This window comes from Protopterus annectens, chromosome 14.part0 (genome assembly GCF_019279795.1).
Source record: "Protopterus annectens isolate FY-2018-M chromosome 14.part0, PAN1.0, whole genome shotgun sequence".
NCBI lineage: Eukaryota > Metazoa > Chordata > Ceratodontiformes > Protopteridae > Protopterus > Protopterus annectens.
Window position 1 is genome coordinate 617,560,110 of NC_056748.1, and position 26,679 is coordinate 617,586,788.

Genomic DNA, 26,679 nt, shown 5'->3' on the forward strand with positions numbered 1-26,679 from the left:
CAGAAATGGGGGTTATATTAAAGAAAACCTTTATAATAGGATATTTATCTATCAGTCTATCTATCTACCTATCTTTCTATTTTTTTTTTGAATGGGATACTCCAGCTAAGCAATACAACTCGTTTTCATTCTAGTCCTGGGGAGAAAAGCTCCTCACTGATTTACATTTCATATGGTACATATATACAATACAATACACAATAAGTATATAATTGCATATGAGTATGCATAACAATTTAAAAAGCTAACGGTATTGCATATTACCATACTTATACTAACATTCCTATTAGAATGGGGAGTTGATAACATCACAGAGGAAATGTAAAAGTAGAGTTAGTAGAATTTTAGGGAAGTAGCAGTTCTGTAAGTAGTAGCATAAAAAATGTCATTCTAGTGAAATGGTGTCAATAGTAATTTGTAACTATAAACTAAGAAAAAGCCGTAAAATAAAATAAAACCAAACAAGTTTAGTACACATACACATTAAACAGTAAGCACTTTCATCTCTCAATCCAAGACTTCATCAGACTGAACAATGCAATACAAACCTTCACTTAAAGAGAGAAAATCACATGACATAAAACAATTAATGACGTAATTAATGCTTTAATCTCCTCCTTCTCAGAAAGGCAACAAAATCCTCACAGTTGTTCAAACCTGGTGGAAAACATGCATTTAGCTTCAGTTACCACAAATATTCATACCATCCAAGTTCATCTTCAGCATTAAACATTCTATCGTACCCTTTCACATCATCCAGAGCTAAAAACTTGAAATCTGCTTTACAGTTACTAAAATTTATAATGCTTGCCCTGTGCATTTTTTTCATCCCTTACCAACACTGCATGTCTATGCTCGTCCATTCTATTATACAGTTCCCTAGTGTTGTGCCCCACATAAAAAAGATTTACAGGGCAAGCAGACCACCAAATACACAACATATTTAGATTTACACATGTAACAATCCTTAATTGAAGTGTTATAATTGTTAATACAAATTTCATTGGCATCGGTAAATAAATAATTGCAAAGATTCAGTTAAAACATTTAAACATTCCTTGTTTTACACACTGGATAGAAGGGGGTGTTAACTATGCTTGAAAATAATTTTTGAAACTTTTTCCTTTCTTTTGCACAAAAATTGGATCGTCTACAACCACTTCTGAAATCTTAGAGCAATTTTGCTTGAGAGAAGCAATTGTCAGGGGATGAGTAGAGGCAATAAGGGCAAAAGGGCAGAAGACCGCAGGATAGTTATATTAAGAAATTGCTTTTTTGAGGTATATAGGAGTAATGTAGGAATGTAAGAGCTGAGGTAGTCTAGCCTAAGGCGGCACAAGAGCAGAGACAAGTGATTTTAAAATGTTGCTTTAACAAATTTTTCACTTAGATATTTTAGATTTTTGTCTGATATTGGTAAGGATACAATTCCAGATTTTGGAAACATAATTTGAGTACAGAGACAAACAGAGTTGTGGGTTTTAGCTATAGCTTATAGGGACTCATCCATGGAGCATAAAGATCATGCATGGGTAGAAGGTTCCACTAAGGCTTGCAGTAAAAGACAATTTTGTGGTCTTAGATTATTTTCTGAATAGTTGCTAAATGGGTGATGGACAGATAGTGTGGAAGTTCTGTCCAGCCTAACTGTTTAAGGCCAGGCAGTGGTGAGATTGTGCGGACTAGTTAGTGGTGAAATTAGCTATTTTGTTAAAGCTTTGTCCAATTTTTAATAGAGATTACTGAAGGTTAGTGTAGCTGGGGCAGTGTATAGTACTGAAGGTAGGAGATATGCAGAGGCTATTGTTTTTGGCATTGCTAGATAAAAAAAAAGTGTCTGCTATGATATAGGAGTTCGATTTTTCTGCTAATTTTCTTGATAACTTATATTTGAATGTTGAATTTTAAGTGGTTATCTATTATGACTCCAAGAATGTAATTAGAGAATTGTCTATTAGCTTGGTTACTTTCATTTAAATATTCAAAAGTGAATAAACTATAGATGATCATAAACCAGAAGCAAATGACATCCTTAATATAGAAAACCCTTTTCAAAAAAATTAATAACTGATAGACTTTTTCAGAGCTGTTGCAGTGAATCCATGTAGGGTCTCCAACAGAAAGTGGTACGAACACTGGCCAATATTTGTCAGGTTACAAATATTCAAATATTTCTATGATGACACAGAGTACCATAGGATCCAACCTTAGGGTTGTTTCCCCTGTAGGTAATGTGTGCTTTGTTATTATATTTACAACACAGAAGTTCTCACTTCCTTCTTATTATAGTAATAAATATCCTCATCTGTCATGTGGGAAACAGGGGCTCCATTCCCTGACAGGGAGTAGATGTAAGGGGAGGGGGTGGCATAATGGTTAAAGTCTTAATTTCAAAGATAGTAGGTATATGGTTTGATTCTGACTTCTGTTTATCAGTTAGGCTTGCAAGCCTGCAGACTGATAGCTTAATGTTTATCTATGAACACATGAACCACAATACTCAGAATGTTTTTTTTTTTTTTTTTTTGAGATTCAAAGAGTCAATAACTTGAAGTACAGAATGTGTAGTTAACCTTGTAGTTTATCATGGTTTAATTTCTCCCATGTCTTTTGGGTTTCTGATACCTAAGTCAAAGTATGATTAAAGTTCATGAAAATAGTGTTGTTTCAGTCTTTGATATTAATCAGAGGTGCTCTTTGCAGCACCTACAATGTGCCCAGAATTGACTCCTTCTGCAGTTCCTGTGCAGTGACATGTATCGGTAACGCATCTAAATACAACTTTAAATTCTTTTTTATAAGATCCATTGCTCCCACTACTGTTCGAACTGTCTGGGTATTCTTTTTCCACATTGCCCTCATTTCTGCTTGTAAACCCTGGTATTTTATGACCTTCTATCTCTCAGTACATAAGACACTGTAGTCGCTGGTGTAGCAATTTCAGTGATCAATGCTACTTTTGTCTTCTTTTCGTGGACTACTATATCTGGTTTGCTCTCATCTATTTTTTGAACTGTTGATAATGGGTGATTCCATGTGACATACATTTCATTGTCTTCTTTAATGCTTTATGGCTCATATTTCCAATGCTTCTCAGCTACTTCAGTATTATAATGTTTGCGCAATCTCCAGTGCAACAGTCTTGCCACATTATTATACTTTTCAGTATACAGTCCTTCTGTCATTAGTGGATCACACCCAGCAAAAAGATGTGCAACTATTTCCAATTCTGTTTTACGAAACATGCATTGGTCTGTTTCTCCCACATGTTCAACAAACTTTATAAACCAGTGTGTAAATAGTCCACTGTCTTGGGCCACCAGTATTAACCTTTCATCTTTTGGTTTAACTTCACCTCCCCTCAACCATTTCTGCATTTGGTCCTGATCAAAATGAGTTTTTCCAGGAGTTTTGGGTACTTGCAACTATATTTATACATTTTTCACATTTCTTGCCTTCTCATCTGATGTTTCTTTTGCTTTTTGGCATATTCAGTTGCTGCCTGATTTTTATAGATGTGGTGCCATTTATGTAGAGAAAATCTCTGATAGATATACAAAAAAGTATCTCTTCATTTGAACAATTTATGTTGCAACAAAGAACAAAGTATTCCAGTAAAAAAAAGTACAACAAAATAAGACCACCTTTTCTTTTATTGCTATTGATATGATGATTAGTTCCAGCACCAATATCCTTGATAAACAACACTGGCATGACAAACCAGAGAGATTTTTGGATTATATTAATCTTGGGTGAAATAAATCCTTTGGGACTTAATGAAATGGTAGAAAAATATAATGCCACAAGGCTGACAATATTTGGTATTTACCTTTATTTAGATATTTGTTGTGTTTATGTAAGTTGTATCAGCTACTCATTCAAACGTTATATCAGATAACACTATGAGATCTTCTTGGTTTTAAAAAATTTTGAATCAGGACTTGCAACTGAACTTACCAACTGCAGTGTGATGTAATAACCTACTTCCATTTTTTGACATTATTCCTATTTTTGTTGTGTGGATGTTGATTAGGTAACAGAATATGATGAAATTCCTTCTCTTTTGCAGTTATATACTGGCTGTTTTGTAATTTTAATCAGCACTGAAGAAGACCCCGTGAGAAGTGAAACCTGGTTTATTGCTTTCTGAAGGTGACCAATTTATTAATGACTGGTAGAATACAGGTGTCTTGATGTTTCCTCTCTGTCTTGGGTAAATTATGTAGCTGAGTTACTAAATTAAGGGAGGACATATCTATATGAACTAGTTCTAGACAGTACTAAGAAAACTGCATAAAAATGTCAGAGGGGAACTATACCATAACTTATCCTAATGAAGTTTTTTTCAAGCACAAAAGTTCACCAAGTATGACTGTAAGATGCAAAACAGAGTTCAAGATGTGACCAGATTCAGCTTTTCTTATTTAGTAAAAGAACAATGATATGTTCACATGCATGTACTTTTCACATGAACAGCATGATTAGTTGTAAGAATCTGGTTTCTGCCTCATATTATACCTAATGTCTTTTAAGGTATTAAAGGGATTGTTTTGTGTTTTCTGTGGGATCTTGTTAGAAAATTCTTGGCCCTCTCATGAGCTGCGATTTTTAATAAATATTACATTTGTACAGCCACCCAGCCACGGTGGTACAGCTTTAGCATTGTTGCCTCACAGCAAGAGGTTCTCCTGTTCGATTCTCAGCTGGAGTGCCTTCTGTGTGGAGTCTGCATGTCCTCCCCGTGGTCGAGTGGCCTCCGAAAGACATGTGTGAATGGGCGTACCTTGGTTAAAGGATGGGCATCGGGCTGGCAACTCGGCACCATAAAAATTGACTGCCAATCATTAGCGGACCGGAGTTCCGTTGTGGCGACCCCTAACCGGCAAAAGCTGAAAAGACAAACATTACATTTGTACAGCCAGATATTCTGTCTCTTTGCCTTTGCATGAATTCTTACCTAACAGAGGTCAAATACAGTGGAGAGTAGGAATTTGCCCTTTACCCACTTGCTCTACAGTCTCAGGTTGGTATATGCAAGTAGCAGCAGAGTGTAGGTGGGCTTGCCACCCTGCAAAAAAAGTAGCTTTTCTTTCCTGTTTTTTTTTTTAGGTATTTTGATTTTCGATCTTGGGAGATCAATCTTTTGCATTTCCATTTTTTTTTTACTTTTGAAGTGCCCTCATTTTATATATGTATATGACCATGTGTTGATTAATCAAAATGTACAAGCATCAACACTTAGGTCATTGATGCTGGAATTTCAAATATCAGCACACCAAAAAAAAAAAAAATCAAACAATATATTGCAAAAGGAAACAGTTTCCTTTTCCAGTCTGATCACCAAAATCCCACCACACATTCAGACATAATTTGTCTGAATAGTGCTAGTGTTACATAAAGGTTTTTTCTAAAGTAAGGTGCAGGTTTACAGTTGGGGCAGCATTAAGGTTAGCAGGCATTAGTAAGGTAGGGGGATTCACAGTAACACAGATAATGTATAACAATTGTACAGCAAAGTTCAGCTCAGTACACTGACAAATACATGCAGATAAGTCATGTATATGATGATCATATATGGTGCTCAACAAATAAGTGGTCATTTTATTCAGTTTTAACAAATACATATTCAATTAAGTCAAATCTGTAAGAATAAAATGAAGCAGGTTAGGTGTGTAAATAGGCAAATAACTTAGTATCAGTTAGCCAACATCCCTGAAGCAGGTGCATTTATATTATTGAGTAAGGTATGACTTCAACTTTGTTTCAAAAGGAGATATATTGTCTAAAAGAAATTATGCCACTAGAAAGAAGGCAGAGTGAAGGAGACTAGGCCATGCAGGATTAAATGTTACATTTATAACATGTTGCAGCAACATCAAGGGAAGGTCAGTCAGTGTAAATGGGCATTTGTTCTTGTTCTACTAATTTTATATGTAGCTCATTGGTGAACAAATATGATGAGATTCAGTTCTCCAGTCAGTATCATCACCAAGTCACATTCTAAGATTTACACATCTGCTTTAGGAGAAGTAAAAAAGGTCAAATGTTTTCACTTAAACTGTCTAAAGAAAGCAATTCCCTACACATCTCCTCTTCAACCTGAACAGGTACCTGTGTGTATTGCATGCTCTGGTTTGTGCTTGTATAGGTGTTACTGTCTTGCAAAGTCAAGTCAAGCTTGTTTAAATGCTTAACCCCAAGCAGTTTACAAAAAATTTAAGCATGACAAATCGATAAATGAATTATAGCATTAGTGCAAGGCAAGAGCAATCAGTCGGGAAAACACTACACGATGTTCTTCATCAAAAGATATTCATTCATTCAGTACTACTCCAGGAACAACTAGCAAACTGTCCCTATTGCTGAGACCATGGAGAAAGAATAATTGCTCAGCTTCACATAAAAATAATTGTTGTCCAGCTGCTTAATCAGTAAAGTGTGTTTTAAGAATTATCCCCCAACAAGCTAAATGCAGAATCTGTAAAATGTTACCAGCCTGTACTTTTATCGGTTTGTCAAGTTTGCAACTTCTGCTACTGATATACATTTTTAGTATTTTGAAAGCAGAAAATGAAAAAGGAAAGTGACATAAGCCATTATACAAGTAATACTTACTGGGGCATGTCTTCTGTTTGTGCCTCACCCTCAGAGTCTGATGACGAAACACCTGTAAACATAAGGAAGAAGTCATTTTACTCAAACTGAAGACTAACTTGACAGACTGCATTATATAACACATGATGCTGGTCTTTTTCATGTGGCTAATCATGAGAAAGTACAGTTGTGTAAACTGAACTTACCATAGGAGTAGATGTTCAAATGATCACTGCTGCAGTAGCCTTAGCTATATGTGTTATATCCTGCGAACGATATAACAGCTGGCCAGCTTTTGTAGCTTCAGGGCACCTTCCATACAAACTGTCAAGCAGCTTGAGATGAGCTGACTAAAAGACAAGTTTGGCACAGAGCTCTTCAGAGCTTTCCTGCCAGCACAGAGAGGGAGGCTGAGCTCTGAAAAGACAATGCTAAGAATAACAAAAAATAAATATCCACATCCTGGCATAAAAAACACATAAAAAGACAAAGGGCATTGACGGATGGAAGGGCTACTGCAGCAGTGATCACTCAAATGCCTAATGTTATGGTAGGTTCAACTTATACAACTGTACTATCTTCTTCATATTGATCACTGCTGCAGTAGTCTTACCTATATGGATAGCTTACCATAGCCAACTATATTTGGGAGAAGGAAGGAGAAGTATCCAGAAGCCCCTGGAGAATGGTCCTAGCAACGCTTGACCTGGACCTAGAGAAGGAATCAAGCTTATTGTGCTTTGCAAAAATATGTATAGAGGACCAAGTAGCAGCATCTAGAATACTTCTAGAATCCAACTCTTTCCAAGAAGCCATAGAAACATGAAGACCCTGGTAGAGTGTGTTTTGACCCTGCCTGGAACAGATTTGTTATAGTAATAGCCTTAGACAGCCATTTGGAAATAGTCTGTTTTGACACAGATTGTACCTTCTTCTTGCCTTCACAAGAAATGAACAATTCATCCAAAGATCTGAAAGATTTATTTCTGTCAATATAGTACTTGAGTTGCCTGTGGATATCCAAAGTATGGAGTATCCTTTCAGGTTCATGAAAAAAGCAGGGAGATGGATAGCTTAGCTTAAAGTAAACTTGGATACCACTTTAGGAATAAAAGAAGGATTAGTTTTCAAATACACCCTTTCCCTATGGAAAATGAGGTGTGGTTGACCACCATAACAACTTGTAACTCAGACACTCTTCTTGCACAGGTCAGAGCAGCCAATAAAACTGTTTTCCATTTTAAAAACTTCAAGCCAGGCAGATGAGCTGATTCAAATTGACCAAGCATTAGTTTCTCTAATAAACGAGAATCCATGGTTTTGTTTGAGGTCTTTTATGTAATACCTCTTTCAAAAGCATTTTGACATGGAAATACCTTGAAAGAGGGGAAATCCATGGGCAGACATCCTAAAACAGTCAACAAATGAACCTTCAGAAAGCAGTAAGACAGGCCATAAGAAAGTAAATCTCAAAAATATTGCAAAAACAGAAAAACACTAGCCTTGAATGGGTGTTGCTTATGATGCTGACACCAACCATAAATCCTTTTCTGTTTGCTTATGTAAGATTTTCTAGCAGCAAGCTTTCTTGACTCCATTAGTACCTGCTGCTGTTTTAAGACCCCATCATCCAAGCCAGTTGAAGTTGTTTGGAGTTGGTATGCATCAAACACCCCTAATTCCTCTGTGATGAAGCTTGTACTAATTGTCCCTGCCAATTCCAAAAGTAGGGGGAACCACTGTTGCCTGGGCCAAAAGGGAATCACCACAATAATCTTGGGGGATTTCTTCTGAATCTTCAGACATACTCTACTGAATTAGTCTCAGAACCCATTTGCCCGAAAAACTCTGTTGCCAAAGACAGAAATGGAGATTCAGACTTTCTGGAAGGAAAAAGTTATTGCCAGGTGGGTGTAGGGTCGCAAGGTTCTATACATAGCCATTCTGACTTATTTGATTGTCCCCTGTTCTAGGGAGTTCATTTTCTTTTTGGAACTTCCCTGCCATTGTTTTTTTAAGTGTTTGCTTACCAGCAGTTTGCCAAGACTGTTTTGTTTCTTGCCACAACTGGAGGATGGAGCAGAAAATACCTTGGAAAATTTAGAGAATGAGTGCTGAAAAATCTGAAAGATTCCCTACATCAGCTTACCACTCTCATCACATTTTTGATAACTTCTATAGTAGATGGTCCAAAAAACAAATCACTATTCAAAGGAGAATTTAAAATCCCATTTTACATCCCCTGTGTAATTCAAGAAACATAGACAAATCTCTTCGACACAGTACCAGGTGCAACAGCCCTGGATGTACTATCTACAGAGTTATAAATGCACTTTAAACAATGAGTAGTGACTTGGGAAATAGAAAAAAATAAACTACACAAATCAGATTTTTCCTCTCAGGGAGGAACTGCAGATAAAACATTCCTCATACTTTCACAATTAGAATAAACTTTAACATATTTTCCTACCAATTCAAAAATCTAAAAACTAGAGGTACAGAAACATAAACTTCTTCCAAAAACGTAGTTGTTTTACCATCTTTCTCAAAAGAAGAAGGATTAGAATTGACAAAATGCTTGGCAGCAGCTGTATTAACTAAAACTATAGCTGCTAGGTCAGGTCTGGCATGAGCGTATAGAAATTTGAAAGACTGGGAATCTTTGCATATTATATCTGATCTCTTAGGTGAAGCAGGCTGACTTTCAGGGAAACCACATGTTATGACAAATACATCCTCCAATGCTAGCAGCACTGGGGTATGGAAGGAGGTCCAGGGAATTACAGTTGCAATAATTCATAGCATTTTCTGAGGGCCTGAGAAACCTCAGTGTTCTCCCACTGAAAACAGCGACACATTTTACAAGTAGTCTCAGAGAAAGGGAATTATTAACAGGAAGATTCAGATTATGCTCTCCTTGGAGTCAGAATCAGAAATTTGAGGAGCAAAATCTATTTCTGTCCAATTACATTCTTCTACAGATTCAATTTCCTGAATTTTTTCAGGAGAAGCCCTTTTTCTTTTAATTGAAACCACATTATTAAGAAGTATCAATAACCTACTCAAGAGCTTGACCCAGACCTAGGGTGTGGCTCGTGCTATTGGACTGCAGGACTGCAGCCCCCAGCTGTAAAAAGAAAAGAAAAAAAATGAAATAAAAAAGAAAAGAAAAAGAAAATAAAAAATGATAGCTAGTCCCAGAACTCCAGACATGCTTACAGGAATCCAGACTGCTGTTTAACCAGTCCGGATTAGGAAGTAGGCATCAGACTACAGAGATACCCAGAAGTCTATGTGGTTACAACTGCATAGACTGGAAGGGGATCAGACTGCAACGTCTGCAGACTGGAGAGCCTGCTCTCTCAGGAAGGACTTGTATTTCACCACACAGGGCTGGGACTTTGAAGCTGCTGCAGGAATTACAAATGAAGACAGATTCCGATCCCAGGTGTGTGTGTGTGTGTGTGTGCGTGTGTGTGTGAAATGCCCCAGTTAAATATACCTGGTGGGTAGAGAATAACTCAGGCTCAAACCCTGTACCTTGGGTCAGGTAGCAAGAGTCTGAATTCCTTACCCACCACCATTTCTGAAGATTATTCAGATTTTTCCCTCATATTTTTGTTCTGTTCTATTCCTCATAAAATCTGTCATGTTCTGGATTTTGAATTGACAAAATAATGACAGACATTTGAATTTCAGACTTCATGTCCTTTAGAAAGTACATGGCAACACAAAACCTTTTATTCTAGCAATTTTCTAAGTTTATAAGATCAATATTTGAAATTTGTCCCTATTTTTGGGGCTGTATTCCCCCATTATTGGCTTTGTCCAGGTTTTTTTGTGCTGAGAGGTTGAAATCTATGATGAGGACTGAATTTACTGAATATGTTTAGGGGCTGTATTCCCCATTATTGACTTTGTCCAGGTGTTTTGTGCTAAGAGGTTGAGAGCTATGGTGAGAACTGAATTCACTAAATGATAGCCATTTATGTTTGTCTTCCTGTCTTTCAAGAAACAGCTGATTTGGCATAGTGGTATGTTGTTCTGACTGTAGTGCACAGCGTCCTGGGTTCAAGACTTGGTAGTGAAATGCATGGTGGTAACACAGCATTTTATTCTAGCAACTTTCCAAGATTATACAAGCAATGTTTAAAATGTGTCTCTGGCTTTTGGGCTTTTGTCCCCCACCCCCAACAAATTTTGGCTTTTTCCAGATTTCTTGTGCAGCAAAGTTGAGAGATACAGTTGAGTGTCAAGTGGATTTTACAAGGAGCTGAGAGCTTCAGGTTAAGAGACGTTTAGTGTTGCTTATGCTGAGTCTACTTGTATTGGTAATAGCACAACAGGTAGTGTACTTGCTTTTGATGCAGAAGGCTGTGGGTTCTACTCCCACAGTATGTAGATGCATTGCTAATACTGTACTGTGTTGTACTTTTAAAGGGGTGGATGCTGCAGTCCTGAGACTGTCCTATTTGGCAGAGATACCAAGTAACTATGAACCTGTTATCAGTTTGCCATCCATTCCCTATTGCAATATTACTAGCTTATCATTTTTTAATGTAACATAGGCAATTTATTCCTCAAGGGCAGCATGCACTTTATTTTTAGATGAAACAATGAAATATAAAATTATTTGCTAGCAGCAACCTCTTCATTAGTTACAGATCTCTTTAATGTGGAATTATTTAGATGACTTTTACTTCTACAGAGATAGTGCATATTTACTGATACTGGTGGATTGTAGAAGTCTGAGTATACTTTTATGATGGAAATGTTCTGAATTGGGCAGTTTTGTCATTACTGTTGCATGCATTTTGTTTCACTGTTTACTGCAAAAATGTTCAAAACAATACACAACTGTATTGTATTATACAAGGAATATAATTTAATACATCCAGGAAGGTGTATCAAAGAATACACGTATGTTTCGTGTGCAAGGGGCCTATGATTTGAAAACAGCCCAAAGTTAATCTTTATCTGCCAGTGGCCAGATGTATTTTCTGTGAATGTGGGTTTCAATGCTGTTTCAATGAATGTGAGTTTCAAGGGCAGAAACGTTTTAATGCTAAGTCTATTTTCATTGTGAGACTGCATTGCTTTGTTTAGCAGATGTTGACTAGTGTTTGTGCTGTAAAATGTAAAATAAAACTTTTAAATGAAATCCAAATCATTGTAGAAGTAAAGCAGTATGCACATTACAGTGTTTATGGTAAACGGGGCGAAATAGGGACATTGGAATGACTGCAGGGGGAAGGCCCCATTTGAACATGATTTTGTGAGGGGGAAAGGGCAGCAAACTCAAAGACAGTCCCAGCTGAACTATACCTCTCAACTGTCCAGATTTTCACAGAATGAATAGATTTTGTCAGCTGCTCAACTTAACAGTACTATTATTAAAAAAGTGTTCCTTATTTGACAGGTTCCTAGCTGTGTTGTGTGGTTATTTTATAAATATGCATCACATTTGTGGTCCATTTTTCATAAAATTGGGGTTTTCTGGCAAATTAGTGGCAAATCATTAAAGATTGAAGTTAGAAAATAATGACAGACATTTGAGTTTCAGATTCCATACCCTTCAGAAAATGTATACTAATGCACAACCTACTATTCTATTATCTTTTTGAGTTTATAAGAGCAGTATTTAAAAATTGTCCTTATTTTTGGGCCTTTGTCCCACTTCAATTTATGGCTTTGCCCAGATTTCTTGCTCTGAGGTTAAGAGGTTAAGGTTGGGAGGGTGGCCTAATGGTTAAGGTGTTTGCCTTACAAACACAAGGTACAGGGTTTGAATCTCACAGGTGATGATTAGCTAGGCTTAAAATGGCTCACAAGGGCAGTTAGCCTAGTACTAACCTATAAGAAGTTTTACCTATAAGAAGTTTACCTATATGACAAATGTGTCAGGGCTATCACCGTCAGCCAGAGACATTTCAAATTGTGACATACTTGTTTCACCCCATTACCCCATGAAGTGACTCGGGATGTGTCCAAGCAAGGCAAGGAGCAGTTATGCAGTGTAAGGGTGCAGAGTATCCCCCCATCCAAGGTAGACACAAGTACTACAGTGGCTTTTCATCTGTCCTTGACTTTGCAGAATGTTCTGGTTTTCTGTCATATTTTTATACTCTTGATTTATGCTTATTATTCAGAAAATGCATGTTGTTGCAGTGCCTGTTGCTCTGTGCTTAAGTAGCAATGCTTTAATGACCATCAGGTAAGCTTGTCCGAGATTGTAAGATGCAAGTAAGCTTTAATAAGCATACTGTTAAAGAATTACCAACATTGAAAGCCTTTTTGTTGTTGCCATGCATAGAATATTTACATAACGTATATGCTTTAGGTATTGAAATGCATATATATGACAGTATTTGTAATAAAGCACAGGATTACAGTATTTTCAGCAGCTCATTACATTTGGTGGAGACTTGCAGTCATCTTTGCAGGCCTTACCCGTAAACTAAATAGAATGCCAGTCCATCATGTGTGGTCCATAACCTGTGCTGTAATCCTTTAAGCAATTTATCTTGAGCTTGTTTGCTGTTCATTTTTTACTTTGATCCTATTTCCCCCATGAAACAAATAGATAGTTGTTGTCAGGCAGCAGGTCTTTTTATGATAAGAAACATTTTTACAAGTGGGGGTATCACAGAGATTGTTACTTTCAGCATGTTACTTGGTACTTCTATAAAGAAGAATTTAAATTATAATTAAAACTGCAGTGCAAGTGGTTTTAGTTGAGTGCTGCTTATTTTATTTATACTTGATTTTGACTGGCATTTCAGTAATGTATTTAAAAAGTAATTTATTTTTTCATGCCGCAACCTTTTTGTTTCCATTTAGATATTAAGTAAGCTGTCATGTAGCCAATGCATCGAAATATTTTTTTCCTTCTACACTTCATTTTATCTTGATTGAACTCTCCTAATGATGGTTTGGCACCCAGGGCAGTGGATTTAATTAAAGTCCCAGTTTTTGTGGTTTTGAGCATCCCTCTGCCCCTTTCTATTGGCCACACCCCTTCCCACTGGCCCCACCCATTCATCTGTCTCCTGCAGCCCCCCCCTTTGATTTGAAGTCACCAGCCGCCACTGCCCAGACCTAATAAACTACTTCTGACCAGTGAAACCCAAGTAGTAGATGATATGTATTTAGTTTTCTATTTTGTTTTGGCAGAAAAGTAGTGGCAAATAGGTTTATTAATGGCAACAACAGCCACCCCAGGGAAGGCCACAACATTCTGGTTAGGAGGAGTAGCTTCCCTGCCACTTCTCCTAACCCCAACAAGAGTGTCTGTCTCTTGTCCACTGAGGGGACCCCCAACAGCTACAGAGGACATGGCAAGACCTCAGTCCATAGTGGTTGTATGGGCAACACTAGAGAGATCCTGGGAAAAAGATGAGTGATCTAAGGAAACAGCTTTAGCTAAAGCAGAATTGCTCACCTGCAGCTGGGACAAATTGTTAGCCTGCTGTGGTGATAAAGGTTGTTTAGTTAACTCTTTCTTTTTGTGGATGGATGAATGGTCACCCATGAGACTGGCAGTTTGCTTTGTGGTCAAGCCAAAAAATGATGGTTCTTTCCCAGGAAAACTAAGAAGCACAAGCCAGTAAACTTTTAAAAGTAGTATAAAGTTACTTTTCTCAATAAAAACAAGCACTTCGATACATTTTTCCAGCCCTAAAAAGTAATTTAAACATAGCTTATCCACAGGAAAAAAATGGTTTTAGTATGTTTAAATCAATTTTTAAGCTGTCAGAAACAAAAGTGTGCTTTTGTTTAAAAGTACGGTAAAGTCAAATGATAGTCAATAAAAACACACAGTCCTAGCTTAAAACATACATTTCTCAACAGGAAAGTAAATTTAAACATTAAAAATAATATGTGAAAGCTTTTTCCCCAGAGGGAACTTCTCTGCCAGTAATGGAACTGCACAAGCGAACTGTCAATCCTTGAAAGCCTGCAGAGCAGAGCTGTTTTCAGAGGCAGGAAAGCTCTGAAAGGCTTGGTGCCCAAAGCTGTCTTTTTAGTCATTTCATCTCTAGGTGACTAATGGTTTAGGTGCGTGGAAGGTGCTCTGAAACTTTGGAAGCTGGACAGCTGTTATATTCTGTGTAGGATATAACCCATATACCTTAGACTACTGCAGCAGTGATCAATATAAAGAATGTCTGTCATTTAAAACACTTGACAGCATTCTGAAAATAATAATAACTGTGCTGATTTCAATTGCTGCTATCTCTTCTTTAGCTTTCTGTACTTGTAACTGTGTTTGTGCTGGCTGTATCTGTCTGCCACTCCTGTGAATGAATGAGTCAGTCAGCAATGCTGGTCGAAACAATGAGGTTAGGAAGATATAAAAGATACGTATAATGTTTGCATAGCAAAGTAAAAACTCCATTCATCATTTAATAGCAGGCTCTCAAACTCATTCATTACTTTGCATGCATGTCTCAGACAGAAAAATACAAGAGTTTTGTGTAAAATCACTGTAATGTCTATTTCTAAAACTGGGATTGTAATTGGATTAACAGATAACTGGAGTTTAATAAAATAAAAAAAACAACAAAATACATTGTCTTTCTCCACCTACAGTTCAGAAAATTAGACAGACTGATTACATATGCTTCTTGCAAAACAAACTTTTAGTTCATTTAAGTCTTTTTGACTAGAGGTGGAACTGGAAAAAAAGGTAATTTCTAAAGAACTAGACTATATTATTAACATTGTGTTTATTTGTGTCTACCACTGTAGTGGTGAGTGACAAAAATGCAATCAAATGCTTCAAAATGACAAAATAGTAATAATAAAGCTAAGCACTAGCAGACAGACATGGTAAGATTATGTGACACATTCAAAAGCATTTTATTCTCCATTCCCTTCATCTCTATAGAAATGCTGTTTCTAATTGTTTCCACCAGAAAGGAAGCATGTCACAGAAGAATAGCAGCATAATCTAATTTACTGAAAAAATAGTCAGACAGAAGACAAAATATGCAGTAGCTGATGGAGTGCAAAATTAAACAACAAAATAGTGTGTGTGTGTGTGTGTGTGTGTGTGTGTGTGTGTGTGTGTGTGTGTGTGTGTGTGTGTCCATGCATGTATGCATACGTGTACATATGGCTGTTCAGCAATGAATGCAAAAATCCTGTTCTGCTACCATAATTCTAATTTTTTTCCATAGTTTTGGTTTAAAAAGTGTAGGTCCTTGACTTAATTACACCTGCTCAGCAAAGCTATTTAACCCTTGCTAATAGTACATATGCATGCTACTATTATACTCATTTCTGAAGGCAGACCAATCAATGTCTTTATTTACTAATATGGTAATCACATCAATGGTGCATTTGGATTTCATATCAATTGCTATTTACTTAATAACTTAGTAGGGATATGCTAAAATAAGAAAGGTAAGTATTATTTTTTTGCATTAATTCTTAGAGTACCTTGGATATAAGTTATTGGCCTACTATTGTACTACATGTGAAATGGCTGAGCAAAGTAAAGACCATTCATCCATCCAAACTCTTTTTTCAATTTTTTTTTTTCACATGGAGTCAGGATGTCACATCAACAGTGACCATCATCTACAGTCAATGTTCTCACTGCTAGATGGCTAGACATGCCACATTTGTTCTTCTGTACCACACAGTCATATGTATGGCCCATTTAGAGTCCAGTCCACCTACTGAATGCCTGTAGGAATGTGGGAGGAAACCAGAGCACCGTAGAAAATCCACACAAACACAAGGAGGACACACAGACTCCACACTGAAGGTACCCCAGCACAGAATCGAACCGAAGAACTTTCTGCCACGACATGACAATGCTACCTGCCACACCAGCAAGGTAAAATAGATTGTCCTTAAAATTAAATAACGGAAATGTGACACCTGGACAAATAGAAAAATGTAGAAACACAGCTCTCCAAAGAGAAATTATTTAATTGGCACATGGCAGACAGCACGGAAAGTAATTTTTGCAGCTGGGGCAAGCCCACCTGTACTCCTACACTAAAACTAATTAAATATGACAGTTCCCAGGTTGCAAGACAGTGAAGACAAGTGTTTTCCCTTTTCTCCAAGGCTATGTGATCCCATAGTTGTGTTAATGTTTTCTCTTTTTTCCAAAGGCTATGGAGTCTTATAGCTGTATTATTTCTCCAAGGCTACTGGATCTCATAGTTGAATTATTTTGCAATGGAATATATGGGGTAAAATACTCCAGATGGAGGATACAGGTAGCCTTGCAGCCCTGCAGAAAATTTCCATAATGTCTTTGTCCTGAATTCTGCAATGTACCAGTTCAGTCCACTTCAGCTACATATCAGAAATACTGAATGTGATTTCATGTCATAATTTTCTTCCTTATTTTAAAGTTCATTTTAATTCTGAAGACATCTGTTTTTCCCAGCCCACACACATTGTATACAAGTGAAGCATATAAATAATCAAGACAATCAAATGAAGAGCCAGTAGACATGGTGTGCATTCATCAATCTTTAATAAACTACACTGATGATGGAATCACATGGCACACAGATCTCGTTACTAATTCCCCATTTAAAGATATAGCTATATAGCTGCAGAATTAATATTATTTATATATATATGCGTGTGTGTATCTATATATATATATATATATATATATATATATATATATATATATATATATATATATATATATATGTATATATATACGGGTCTACTTCATTTCACCTAACTTCCAATTCACTGACTCCCATTTGACTGAGACCAAATGACTGAAATTTCATTTCACTGACACTTCATTTCACTGACAGTTCATTTGACTGACAAGTATTATTAGCAAGAAAATGGAATATGCCCCCTTCCCCACTGTAGTGCGACCCTGGAGTTAGAATATATAGTTGGGGGAGTGTGGGGGGCAAAGCCCCCCACTTACTTTTCTTTTACTAAGCAATGTTATATCAAAACTTAACAATATCATATGAAATGAAGTGGGGGGCTGCGCCCCCCCCACACCCCCCCAACTATATATTCTAACTCCAGGGTCGCACTACAGTGGGGAAGGGGGCATATTCCATTTTCTTGCTAATAATACTTGTCAGTCAAATGAACTGTCAGTGAAATGAAGTGTCAGTCAAATGAAATTTCAGTGAAATGGAGTCAGTGAAATGAAAGTCAGTGAATTGGAAGTTAGGTGAAATGAAGTAGACCCATATATACATACATATATATATATATATATATATATATATATATATATATATATATGTATATATATATATATATATATATATATATATATATATATATATATATATATATATAAAGTGTAAATGAAGTGTTTTGTTTTTTTCACACACTTTGATAAAAGCGCTTTTGTTAAAGTGTGTTCGGGTTTTATGGATTTGGACGTTTGCTCAGTCGAGCAAACATCTTAGATCTATATATATATATAGAGAGAGAGAGAGAGAGAGATACATAGGATGTTGCTCTTTAAAAGAAAAATCCAATGAATATGAGCAGTCTACAATTAAATACATTAATTCTAAACAAGAATGCAGATACCAGCTGCATCCAGTACTATATAATACCTGATAATTCAAGCATGTATTACATCATATCAGTTTCTTGCTCATTCTGCACATCTCAAATATTGATTCACAGTGAGTCACTCTTGCCCTGCCTGGCTATAAAAATTCACACTGATGTGAGGATGAATTTGAATAAATTCCTAAGTTTCCAAATCTTGTTAATCTAAAGGCATGTCTCCTAGTTCCTGGTATTCCAGGTGGTTGATCATGCTCACTTCATAAAGGGTTGGGGGAGGGTTCAACAATCAATAAAACATTTCTGAAGACACAAACAGCTCCTGAAATTTCTTCAGCTTCAGCAGACCACAAGAAATTGGGATTGAGATTCTCCTCCAAATAGGAGTACCACCAGGAAAATTGAAACTACTTTGGAAGTTAGAACCACACCTATGATGACTAGACACTATCCCTGGTCCCAAAAAGGCTGGAGGTTTGGGGTTTTTTTGTTTTTTTTTAGTTTTTTTGGCTTTCAAAATATTGGTACTATGCTCAGAAACACTTTGGGAAACATTTTTTGCAGTTAGAAAGTGATAGTACTTTTTCTAGTTCAGAGCCTTCGAGTAAAACATTACAATTCTGATAGCTTCTTAATGTTTAATTAAATGCATCATATTTCTACTGTGCATGTTCATACATGGGCTTTGCACATAGAAAATTTTATATATTCCATTTGCCAAGTAATTTTGAGGCAGGTACATTATTTATCTGAGCATTAAAAGGGCAAACATTTCCCCTTCTTGCAATGTAGTAATATTATTTATGTATCTATTATTTATACATTTTTGTCTATTTTTTTCTTTCAGTAATTCAGCAGCATTTCTCTGATCCTCAAAGATCAGAAAAGAATATGAGGAAGGTTTTGTTGTCAAGGACCAGAAAATATTATGAGGGAAGTACTTTACTTCAAAGATAATTGCTAATTAACAGCATTAAAGAATGCAAGGGTATATTTCTATAGTCCAAAACCAAGTGACACCAATCTGAGTTTCCAGAGCTTTATCAGTCAGATACGTAAAAAAATAAACTTTAACCCACTCACATTCATCTCATCCCTCAAAGAATGTAACTGGCATCCTCTAAAGTACCTCAGTCTTGATGACACAGTTGAATTTTTTAATACTACCTTCCTGAGCATCCTTAATTACCATGCCCCCATAAGACTTTCCAGAATCAAAGCACAACCCTCCCCAAGGCTACAGAAAACCACTAAGTCAGAAATGAAAAACAGGGATAAAGCCTGGGAGCACTGGCGCAAAACCAAGACCCCCTCAACTAGACAGAAATTCCTAGAACTATGCAATAGAGTCACAAAGCTAATAAAACAGGACAAATTCCAATACTACCAGTCTGCCCTAGACTCCTCCGAACACAGCCCCAAACAATTCTGGTCCTCCATAAACTCCATCCTCCACCCAGGTAAAGCCAGTACCCCTCCTCCTAACATCCCTCACTCCTCAGAAAATACTGCTACCTCATTCAACATACACTTCACACAAACCATACTATCACTAGCTAAACAACACAACCCCCCTCCCCTCCAACCCACACCTTCAACTACTAATCTCCCCACTGCCTTCTATTTTTCTCCTGTACCTACCTCCAACATAAAAAATACTCTTAACTAAACTTAAACCCACCAAATTAGCAGCAGACAACCTCCCAACTGAATACCTACAAATCGCAGCTGATGCTCTGGCCTACCCAGTATCCATCTTGATTAACCGAACTCTGTCAGAAAGTTATGTTCCCACACTGTGGAAAGTATCACATATAATTCCCCTCCACAAAAGCGGACCCTCCACAAAACTAACCAATTACCGCCCGATAGCTATTCTCTCTCCACTCTCCAAAATACTAGAGAGATGCATACACTGTCAGGTCTCAGACTACCTCCTTACTAACAACCTCCTTTCCAATACTCAGCATGGTTTCCGACCAAACCATAGCACCACCACTGCCTTACTCTCCTTTACTTACACTATCCTTCAGCATAAAAACAATGGCCATCTCTCCTCTGCTACTTTCCTAGGTCTATCTAAAGCATTTGACATGGTCCCACACAAACAACTTATCTCTGTTCTCAATGACCTATCCTTCTCACAATCAGTCACCAACTGGTTTCAGAGTTATCTGTCTGACCACCAACAATCCGTTGTATAGCAGAATGACATATCTCCCCAACTACCTGTCTCCATAGGGGTTCCCCAAGGATCCATCCTTGGACCCCTACTCTTCTCTGTTTTCACAAATAATCTAGCCTCTGGCACCACACATGGCACACTCATACAATACGCAGATGACTCGACCATCATCTGCTCAGCCCAGTCCCTACCCAAACTGCAAAAAGTCACACAGGAAGCCTTTTCCTCTGTTGAAACTTGGTTATCTGATGCCCAATTAATACTCAACCCAAACAAAACTAAACTACTCATCTTCCAACTCACCAAACATACTCAAAACAACTCTCACTTTAACATCACAGCAAAAGACAACACCACTATATACCCAACTGAACACACCAAATTGTTAGGAGTGGAAATAGACAATAAACTAAAATTTGACATTCACATATCCATGACCATAAAAAAGTCCACAAAAAACTAGGAGCATTATACAGAAATAAGCATCTTCTCACCAAAGCAGCAAAGATTTCAATAGCAAATTCCCACCTTATCTCCACCCTACTTTATGCCTCTCCAATATATACCAACCTAAGGCAATGGGATCTAAACAAGCTAGAGGCCTGCTACAACAAAATTGCCAAATTTGCCACAGGGGCATCCTACCGTAGTCACCACTGTCTCTCACTTGCTGAACTGGGCTGGCTTGAACTCCCTCACCTCTTTCAATGGTATCAACTCTCACTCGCCCACAAACTAGTAAATCATCCACTAAATGTCCCATCCCTCCAGAATCTACTCCAACCCTATCGCACCACCAGACCACTAAGATCCAGCAACAAAAATCACTTGCAGATCACTAAAGCCAATAACTCTGCTGGTGAAGCACTATTCTCTTGCACCATAGCCAAATTATGGAACTCCCTCCCACCCACAATTACCTCGGTACCATCATGCACCCACTTCAAAACTTTACTAAAAGCGCACCTAAAAACATGCTGGCTATGCCCTTGCAACTCCCACTCTAATATCACCCACCCCATCCAACCACTACCTTTCTTTCCACTCCACTAACTACCTTGATTATAGCAAACTCAGATGCTCATAAGCCTAGTACTTATACAGCAGGAACTTCTTATTTTAACATTTGTTAATGTCTGTTATGTACTTTACAGATAAAGATTCTAGTTGTCTACTGATGTACTATGTTCTTCATCTGTAAATATGTTGTAAGTAATTGCTATGTAAATTGTTAATCGCTATGTAACCCAATGTAACTACTGTCTGTTTATTTTAACTGTGGAGCTTTTCTCCCTGGGCCTTCGCTGAAAATGGACCTATGTCCAGTCGGACACTCCCGGTCAACAAATATAAATAAATAAATAAATAAATTTATAGTCTGGGCCATACATTCTACTTCTCCATTGCTTCATGGCTATCTGTGACTTAGGGCAGTATAGTTACATTCCTGTTGCATCACTAAAGTACATGATTTGTGACTTACTGAGCACAATTGTTTGATATTACTTCATCAGATATATGTAATTTGTAGCAAAGACAGGTTTCTATATTGTTATTGTTATTGGCAGTCACAAACAAGTACTTCTAAATGTTCTGAATAATAATTCCACACAAAGGTAATGTATATTTTTATACTGAAACAGAACTGCCCCCACCCCTCATCCAATTAAGATCCTATACATGATGTGGTAACATATTTTTTTTGTTATTCCGAGTTTTGGACCTATTGAAAACTTCACACTTGTGAACCATCTGTTCAGCCTGCTGACACATCTTAGGCTGATGAAGAATAGTGCACACTCTTTTTTTGCATTTGGGTATTACCATTTGTGGCTCGTGGATTTCAGGGAACATGGCATCATTCAACTCAGTAAAATGATAACTCTGTTACCTTTGAAAATTAATCATTGCATATGTAAAGGTACATGAAGGTATGGAAAGTGTACTCTAATGTCTGCATGAACTGACTTAATGCTGGCTGTCCAGCCATTCAAAACTACATCTTGCAGCAATTGCAACTTCTTGTCCACTCTCACACAAACTCATTTCATCTTTTCAGCTGGCATATGCAGGTGTGAAATAATCCGCAGAACTTCTAAATCTTTCTCTAGCACTCTTGCAGGTATGATCTGCTAAGTCTATCAGAGATGCATCAGGCATTTTTTTTTTTTTACTGAACTTGAAGATCATGTTTTTTTTTAAACTCAGTAGCATTCTTTGACATGCATCTGGTACCTTATAAAGGAAGTTTTGAATATGCTTTATATTGGTGATCTGACTTCAGTATGACCACTTTGCCATATAATATGGAACTTCTGACAACCAAAAATGATGACTAGCATTCCTTTCTCTGTTTGAGCATAGCATATTTGAGCATCACTCAGAGCCACAAACCGATATGTTACTGGTCTGCCTTCATGCATTAGCAATGGTACAGTCCATTGCTCACTAGCACCCACTTGAAATGTAAAATGTTTGCAATACATTATACAACATCTGAGTAAGTGCCTGAATAACTAGCCTTTTTATAATTTCAAAACTCTTAGCAAATTCCTCCAACAAAAAAAGGTCATGTCATACTGTAGTAGCTTTCCAGCTGGCACAGTTGTATCTGATAAGCTTGGACACAAATTAGCAAAATGTTGCATCATACCATGGAATTGCAATGGAGATGCTTGGGTTTTCTGCATAGTCATTATGGCACTGACTATCATAATCTGATCTGAGAACTTCACAAGGCAAAATGTTTTTTATGGAATGTGCATATCTACGCAGTCATTGTAAAACATATCAATTAGTGTTACAAATGTGAGTATCATCAACTGTGGCTGAAATGGGTCCTTATAAACCAGATTACTACTCCAGTTAACAAATTAATACATATAATAAAATGTCTTAAATGCTTAGGAGTACACTCACAAATTTGACACTTGCATCTCTGGTATTTCAAGACTTCCTGCCTCGGCCTGTCCAGTAGCTTGATAAGTTGTGAATCATGCTTTTGTTTGGCAGCCTCCACTAGGACAGTTATGTAAGTTACACTTACTATAAACAGTAGATGTTCAATGTCATCACTGCTGTGATAGGCTAAAGCTAAATGGGCTAAACCCTACCCAGGTTATAATGTCCAGTCAATCTCCAGTTATGTAAGTTATACTTACTATAAACAGTAGATGTTCAATGTCATCACTGCTGTGATAGGCTAAAGCTAAATGGGCTAAACCCTACCCAGGTTATAATGTCCAGTCAATCTCCAGTTATGTAAGTTACACTTACTATAAACAGTAGATGTTCAATGTCATCAGTGCTGTGATAGGCTAAAGCTAAATGGGCTAAACCCTACCCAGGTTATAATGTTCAGCCAATTTCCAGTAGTCCCTGGCTCCCCTCCACAAGTACTCAGACTGCTGTAGTATGAGCTCAAAAGGAAGAAAACAATAGCCTGGGCACCACAAATACTCAGGACTTTCTTCCTCCCCAAAAGGGAGTGAGTCTGCTGTTCTTAAAAAAAAAAAAAAAAAAAAAATTAAGAACATGTATCTTTATCAAACTATATACATAAAAAGGGGAAATGGGGGGGGGAACAGCTACTGTGGCAATGACAACTTCAAATATCTACAGTTATGGTATACGCAATTTACACAGCTGTACTATATTCATCAGTATCATTGCTGCAGTAACCTAAAGCAACAGGAATAGGTTACCATAGCTTATGCGACCTGGGAAGAGGAAGGATTAGGATTCAGAAGCCCCTGGAGTGTGGTCCTAGCAAAGTCTGTTCTGGTCCTGGAGATGGAAGACAGATTATAATGCTTTATTAAAGTATGCAGACAGAAACAATTAACTGCTTCCAAAATGCTACTAGAGTTCAACTCTTTCCAGTACACTATCAAAGAAGATAAGGCTCTAGTAGAATCTGTTTTGATTCTGCCTGGAAAATATTTACCATGGTGGGAATTACAAAAAGGAATTGCAAGGGACTTGCACTGGAAATAGTCTGTTTTGACAACAGGTTGCCCTTTCTTTGTCTCACCATAGGCGATAAACAACTGCTCATTTTTCTTAAAGGACTTACTTCTGTCAAGATAATATCTAAGTTTCCTCATTTTTAGATTCTGGATGCAAAACAGGGAAACTGATGGACTGATTCAAAGTAAACTCAAACATGAATAAGGGATTTGTTCTTAAAGTAGCTGTCTCTATGGAATATCAAACAGGGTTTGTCCACTATAGCAGCTTGCAATTAAGATACTCTTCTTGCCCAAATCAGAGCAGTAAGTAGCACAGTCTTCCATGTCAAAAACTGTAAATCAGCCTGATGAACTGGTTAGAGGAAGGCAAAGTTAATTCTTTCAGCACAAAGGTAAGATCCCAAGTAAGTGCCACCTGTTTTGTAGGTGGTATGATATGTGAAACACTTTTCAAGAACTGCTTGACCAAAGATAGAGAAGAAAGGGAAGGATCCATGGATAGGCATGCTAAAATGGATGAAAGATGAACTCAGAGAGGAAAAAGGAAGGCCAGAAGAAAATAACTCAAACAAAGGGTTGGGAGGGTGGCCTAATGGTTAAGGTGCTTGCCTTACAAACACAAGGTGCAGGGTTTGAGTCTCACAAGGGATAACTGGCTAGGCTTAAAATGGCTCGCAAGAGCAGTTAGCCTAGTACTAACCTATGAACCTATGAACCTATGAAACATTTAAGAAACAGTGGTACATAATGCTTCACTAGGTCCTTGTTATTAGCATGACACCAAGGACAAAATCTCTTCCACTTACTAACAAAAGATTTACTAGCAGCAGATTTTCTTGTCTCCTTTAGTACCTGCTGGACATCATCAAAAACAAGCAGCATAAAAATTGAATCATCTAGGTATTTAGTTATAATTGCTTCAGACAGGGGTGTAACAAACTCCTCCTGTCTTTTGTGAGCAGATCCAGTCCATATGGAAACTTGTAGTAATTGTCCTTGGTCAATTTGATCAGAAGAGAACAGAAGGGAGGTACCACAGTGATGTTTGCAGAGTCCTCCTGAATCTTTAAAATGACCCTAGAAATCAGTGGAGTGGGTGGAAAAGCATAAAGGAACATTCTCATCTAAGGGAATAAAAAAGCATCTGTTTTCCATGACTACCTGCAAGGAGCACTGGTGCAGAATTTTTTTAGTTGCCTGCTTTGAAAGGAAGTGAATAGATCTATTTAATGTGTTCAAATCCTGGAAGACTTCCTCATTTAATTTCCATTTGTGAGGATCTCTCCTGGTTCTTTGCAGCTTGTCTGCCACCGTATTTTGCTCTGACAGAATGTAGGAAGTCTACAGGTTTAAACAATGCTTCAGCATGACCTACCAAGCCACCATACCCAGCCTACACAGAGGGAAAATCTGAAGCCCCCCCCCCCCAATTTGTTGACATACCACATCACTGTGGTATTGTCTATAAGCAACTGTAGAGGTCCTATGGACCACAGATGATAAAGAGATTCTACAGCATGGATAACTGCTAACATTGTTTATGTTTATATAATTTGGTTTCCCTGTTTTGCTCCAAGAATCATGCACTTTTACCCCCACAGATACAGCACACTTAGCAAAGCCCAATGTGTCTGTTGTAACAGATTGATCAGAGATTGGGAAAGAGAAAGGGTGACCTGGATTCATGGGGAATCTCTTCTTCCCACCAATGAAGTTCCCTCTTAACAAAACCCAGGACTGGAATTTGAAATTCCAGAGAGAGAGAATGTTGAGTCCACATACTTAAAAATTTTGGATTCTTCTCATGTAAAATCTGGCAAGAGGAATCATGCCTGCCATGAACCTTAGAATCCTGACATATTCTCTGGCTGAAGATTCAGACTCATTGGAGAAACTGAGAAACTTCCAGATAAAAGTCAATTTTCTCCTGGGTTAGGAATGCCCTTTGCAGGGAATAGTCTAGAAGACATCCTAGAAAAAAATATTCTGTGAAAAGGAATTAAGGAGGATTTTTTTTGACTGTTGATCTGAAAATCCAGGCAGTGAAGGAAATGTATAACTCATGTAAGTGACTTGTAACACCTGGTCAAAGGCACTGCAAAGATAAGTAAGTCATCTAACTAAGGAAATATGTGAATGCCTTGCAAACTGCAATGAGCTATCACTGGAGCTAGACACTGTAAACACCACTGAAACTGCAGATAGCCCAAACAGTAATGCAGATTACTAATAATGTGACCCCGACACAGAAAATTTGAGGAAATCTCTGACCTCTGTGGCAATGGGAAATCGATGATAAACATCTTTTGAGTTTAGAGTTACCAAAAAACTCAGAAGGGGACTAAGAAGTAACAGACTTTGTAAACTTAACAGTGTTGGCATTTTCACAAACAAGTC

General features: G+C 37.5%; 1 protein-coding gene across 5 annotated transcripts in view; it reads right to left on the reverse strand.

The window, feature by feature from the left end:
• Positions 1–26,679, reverse strand: part of MYPN (myopalladin) — a 2,130,465-nt gene that overhangs the window by 1,330,707 nt on the left and 773,079 nt on the right. For all 5 annotated transcript variants that reach the window (XM_044056370.1, XM_044056369.1, XM_044056367.1 and 2 more), the window contains exon 4: positions 6,616–6,667. In XM_044056370.1, coding sequence (XP_043912305.1) covers positions 6,616–6,667 — 52 coding nt within the window. The remainder of the gene's footprint in view (positions 1–6,615; positions 6,668–26,679) is intronic.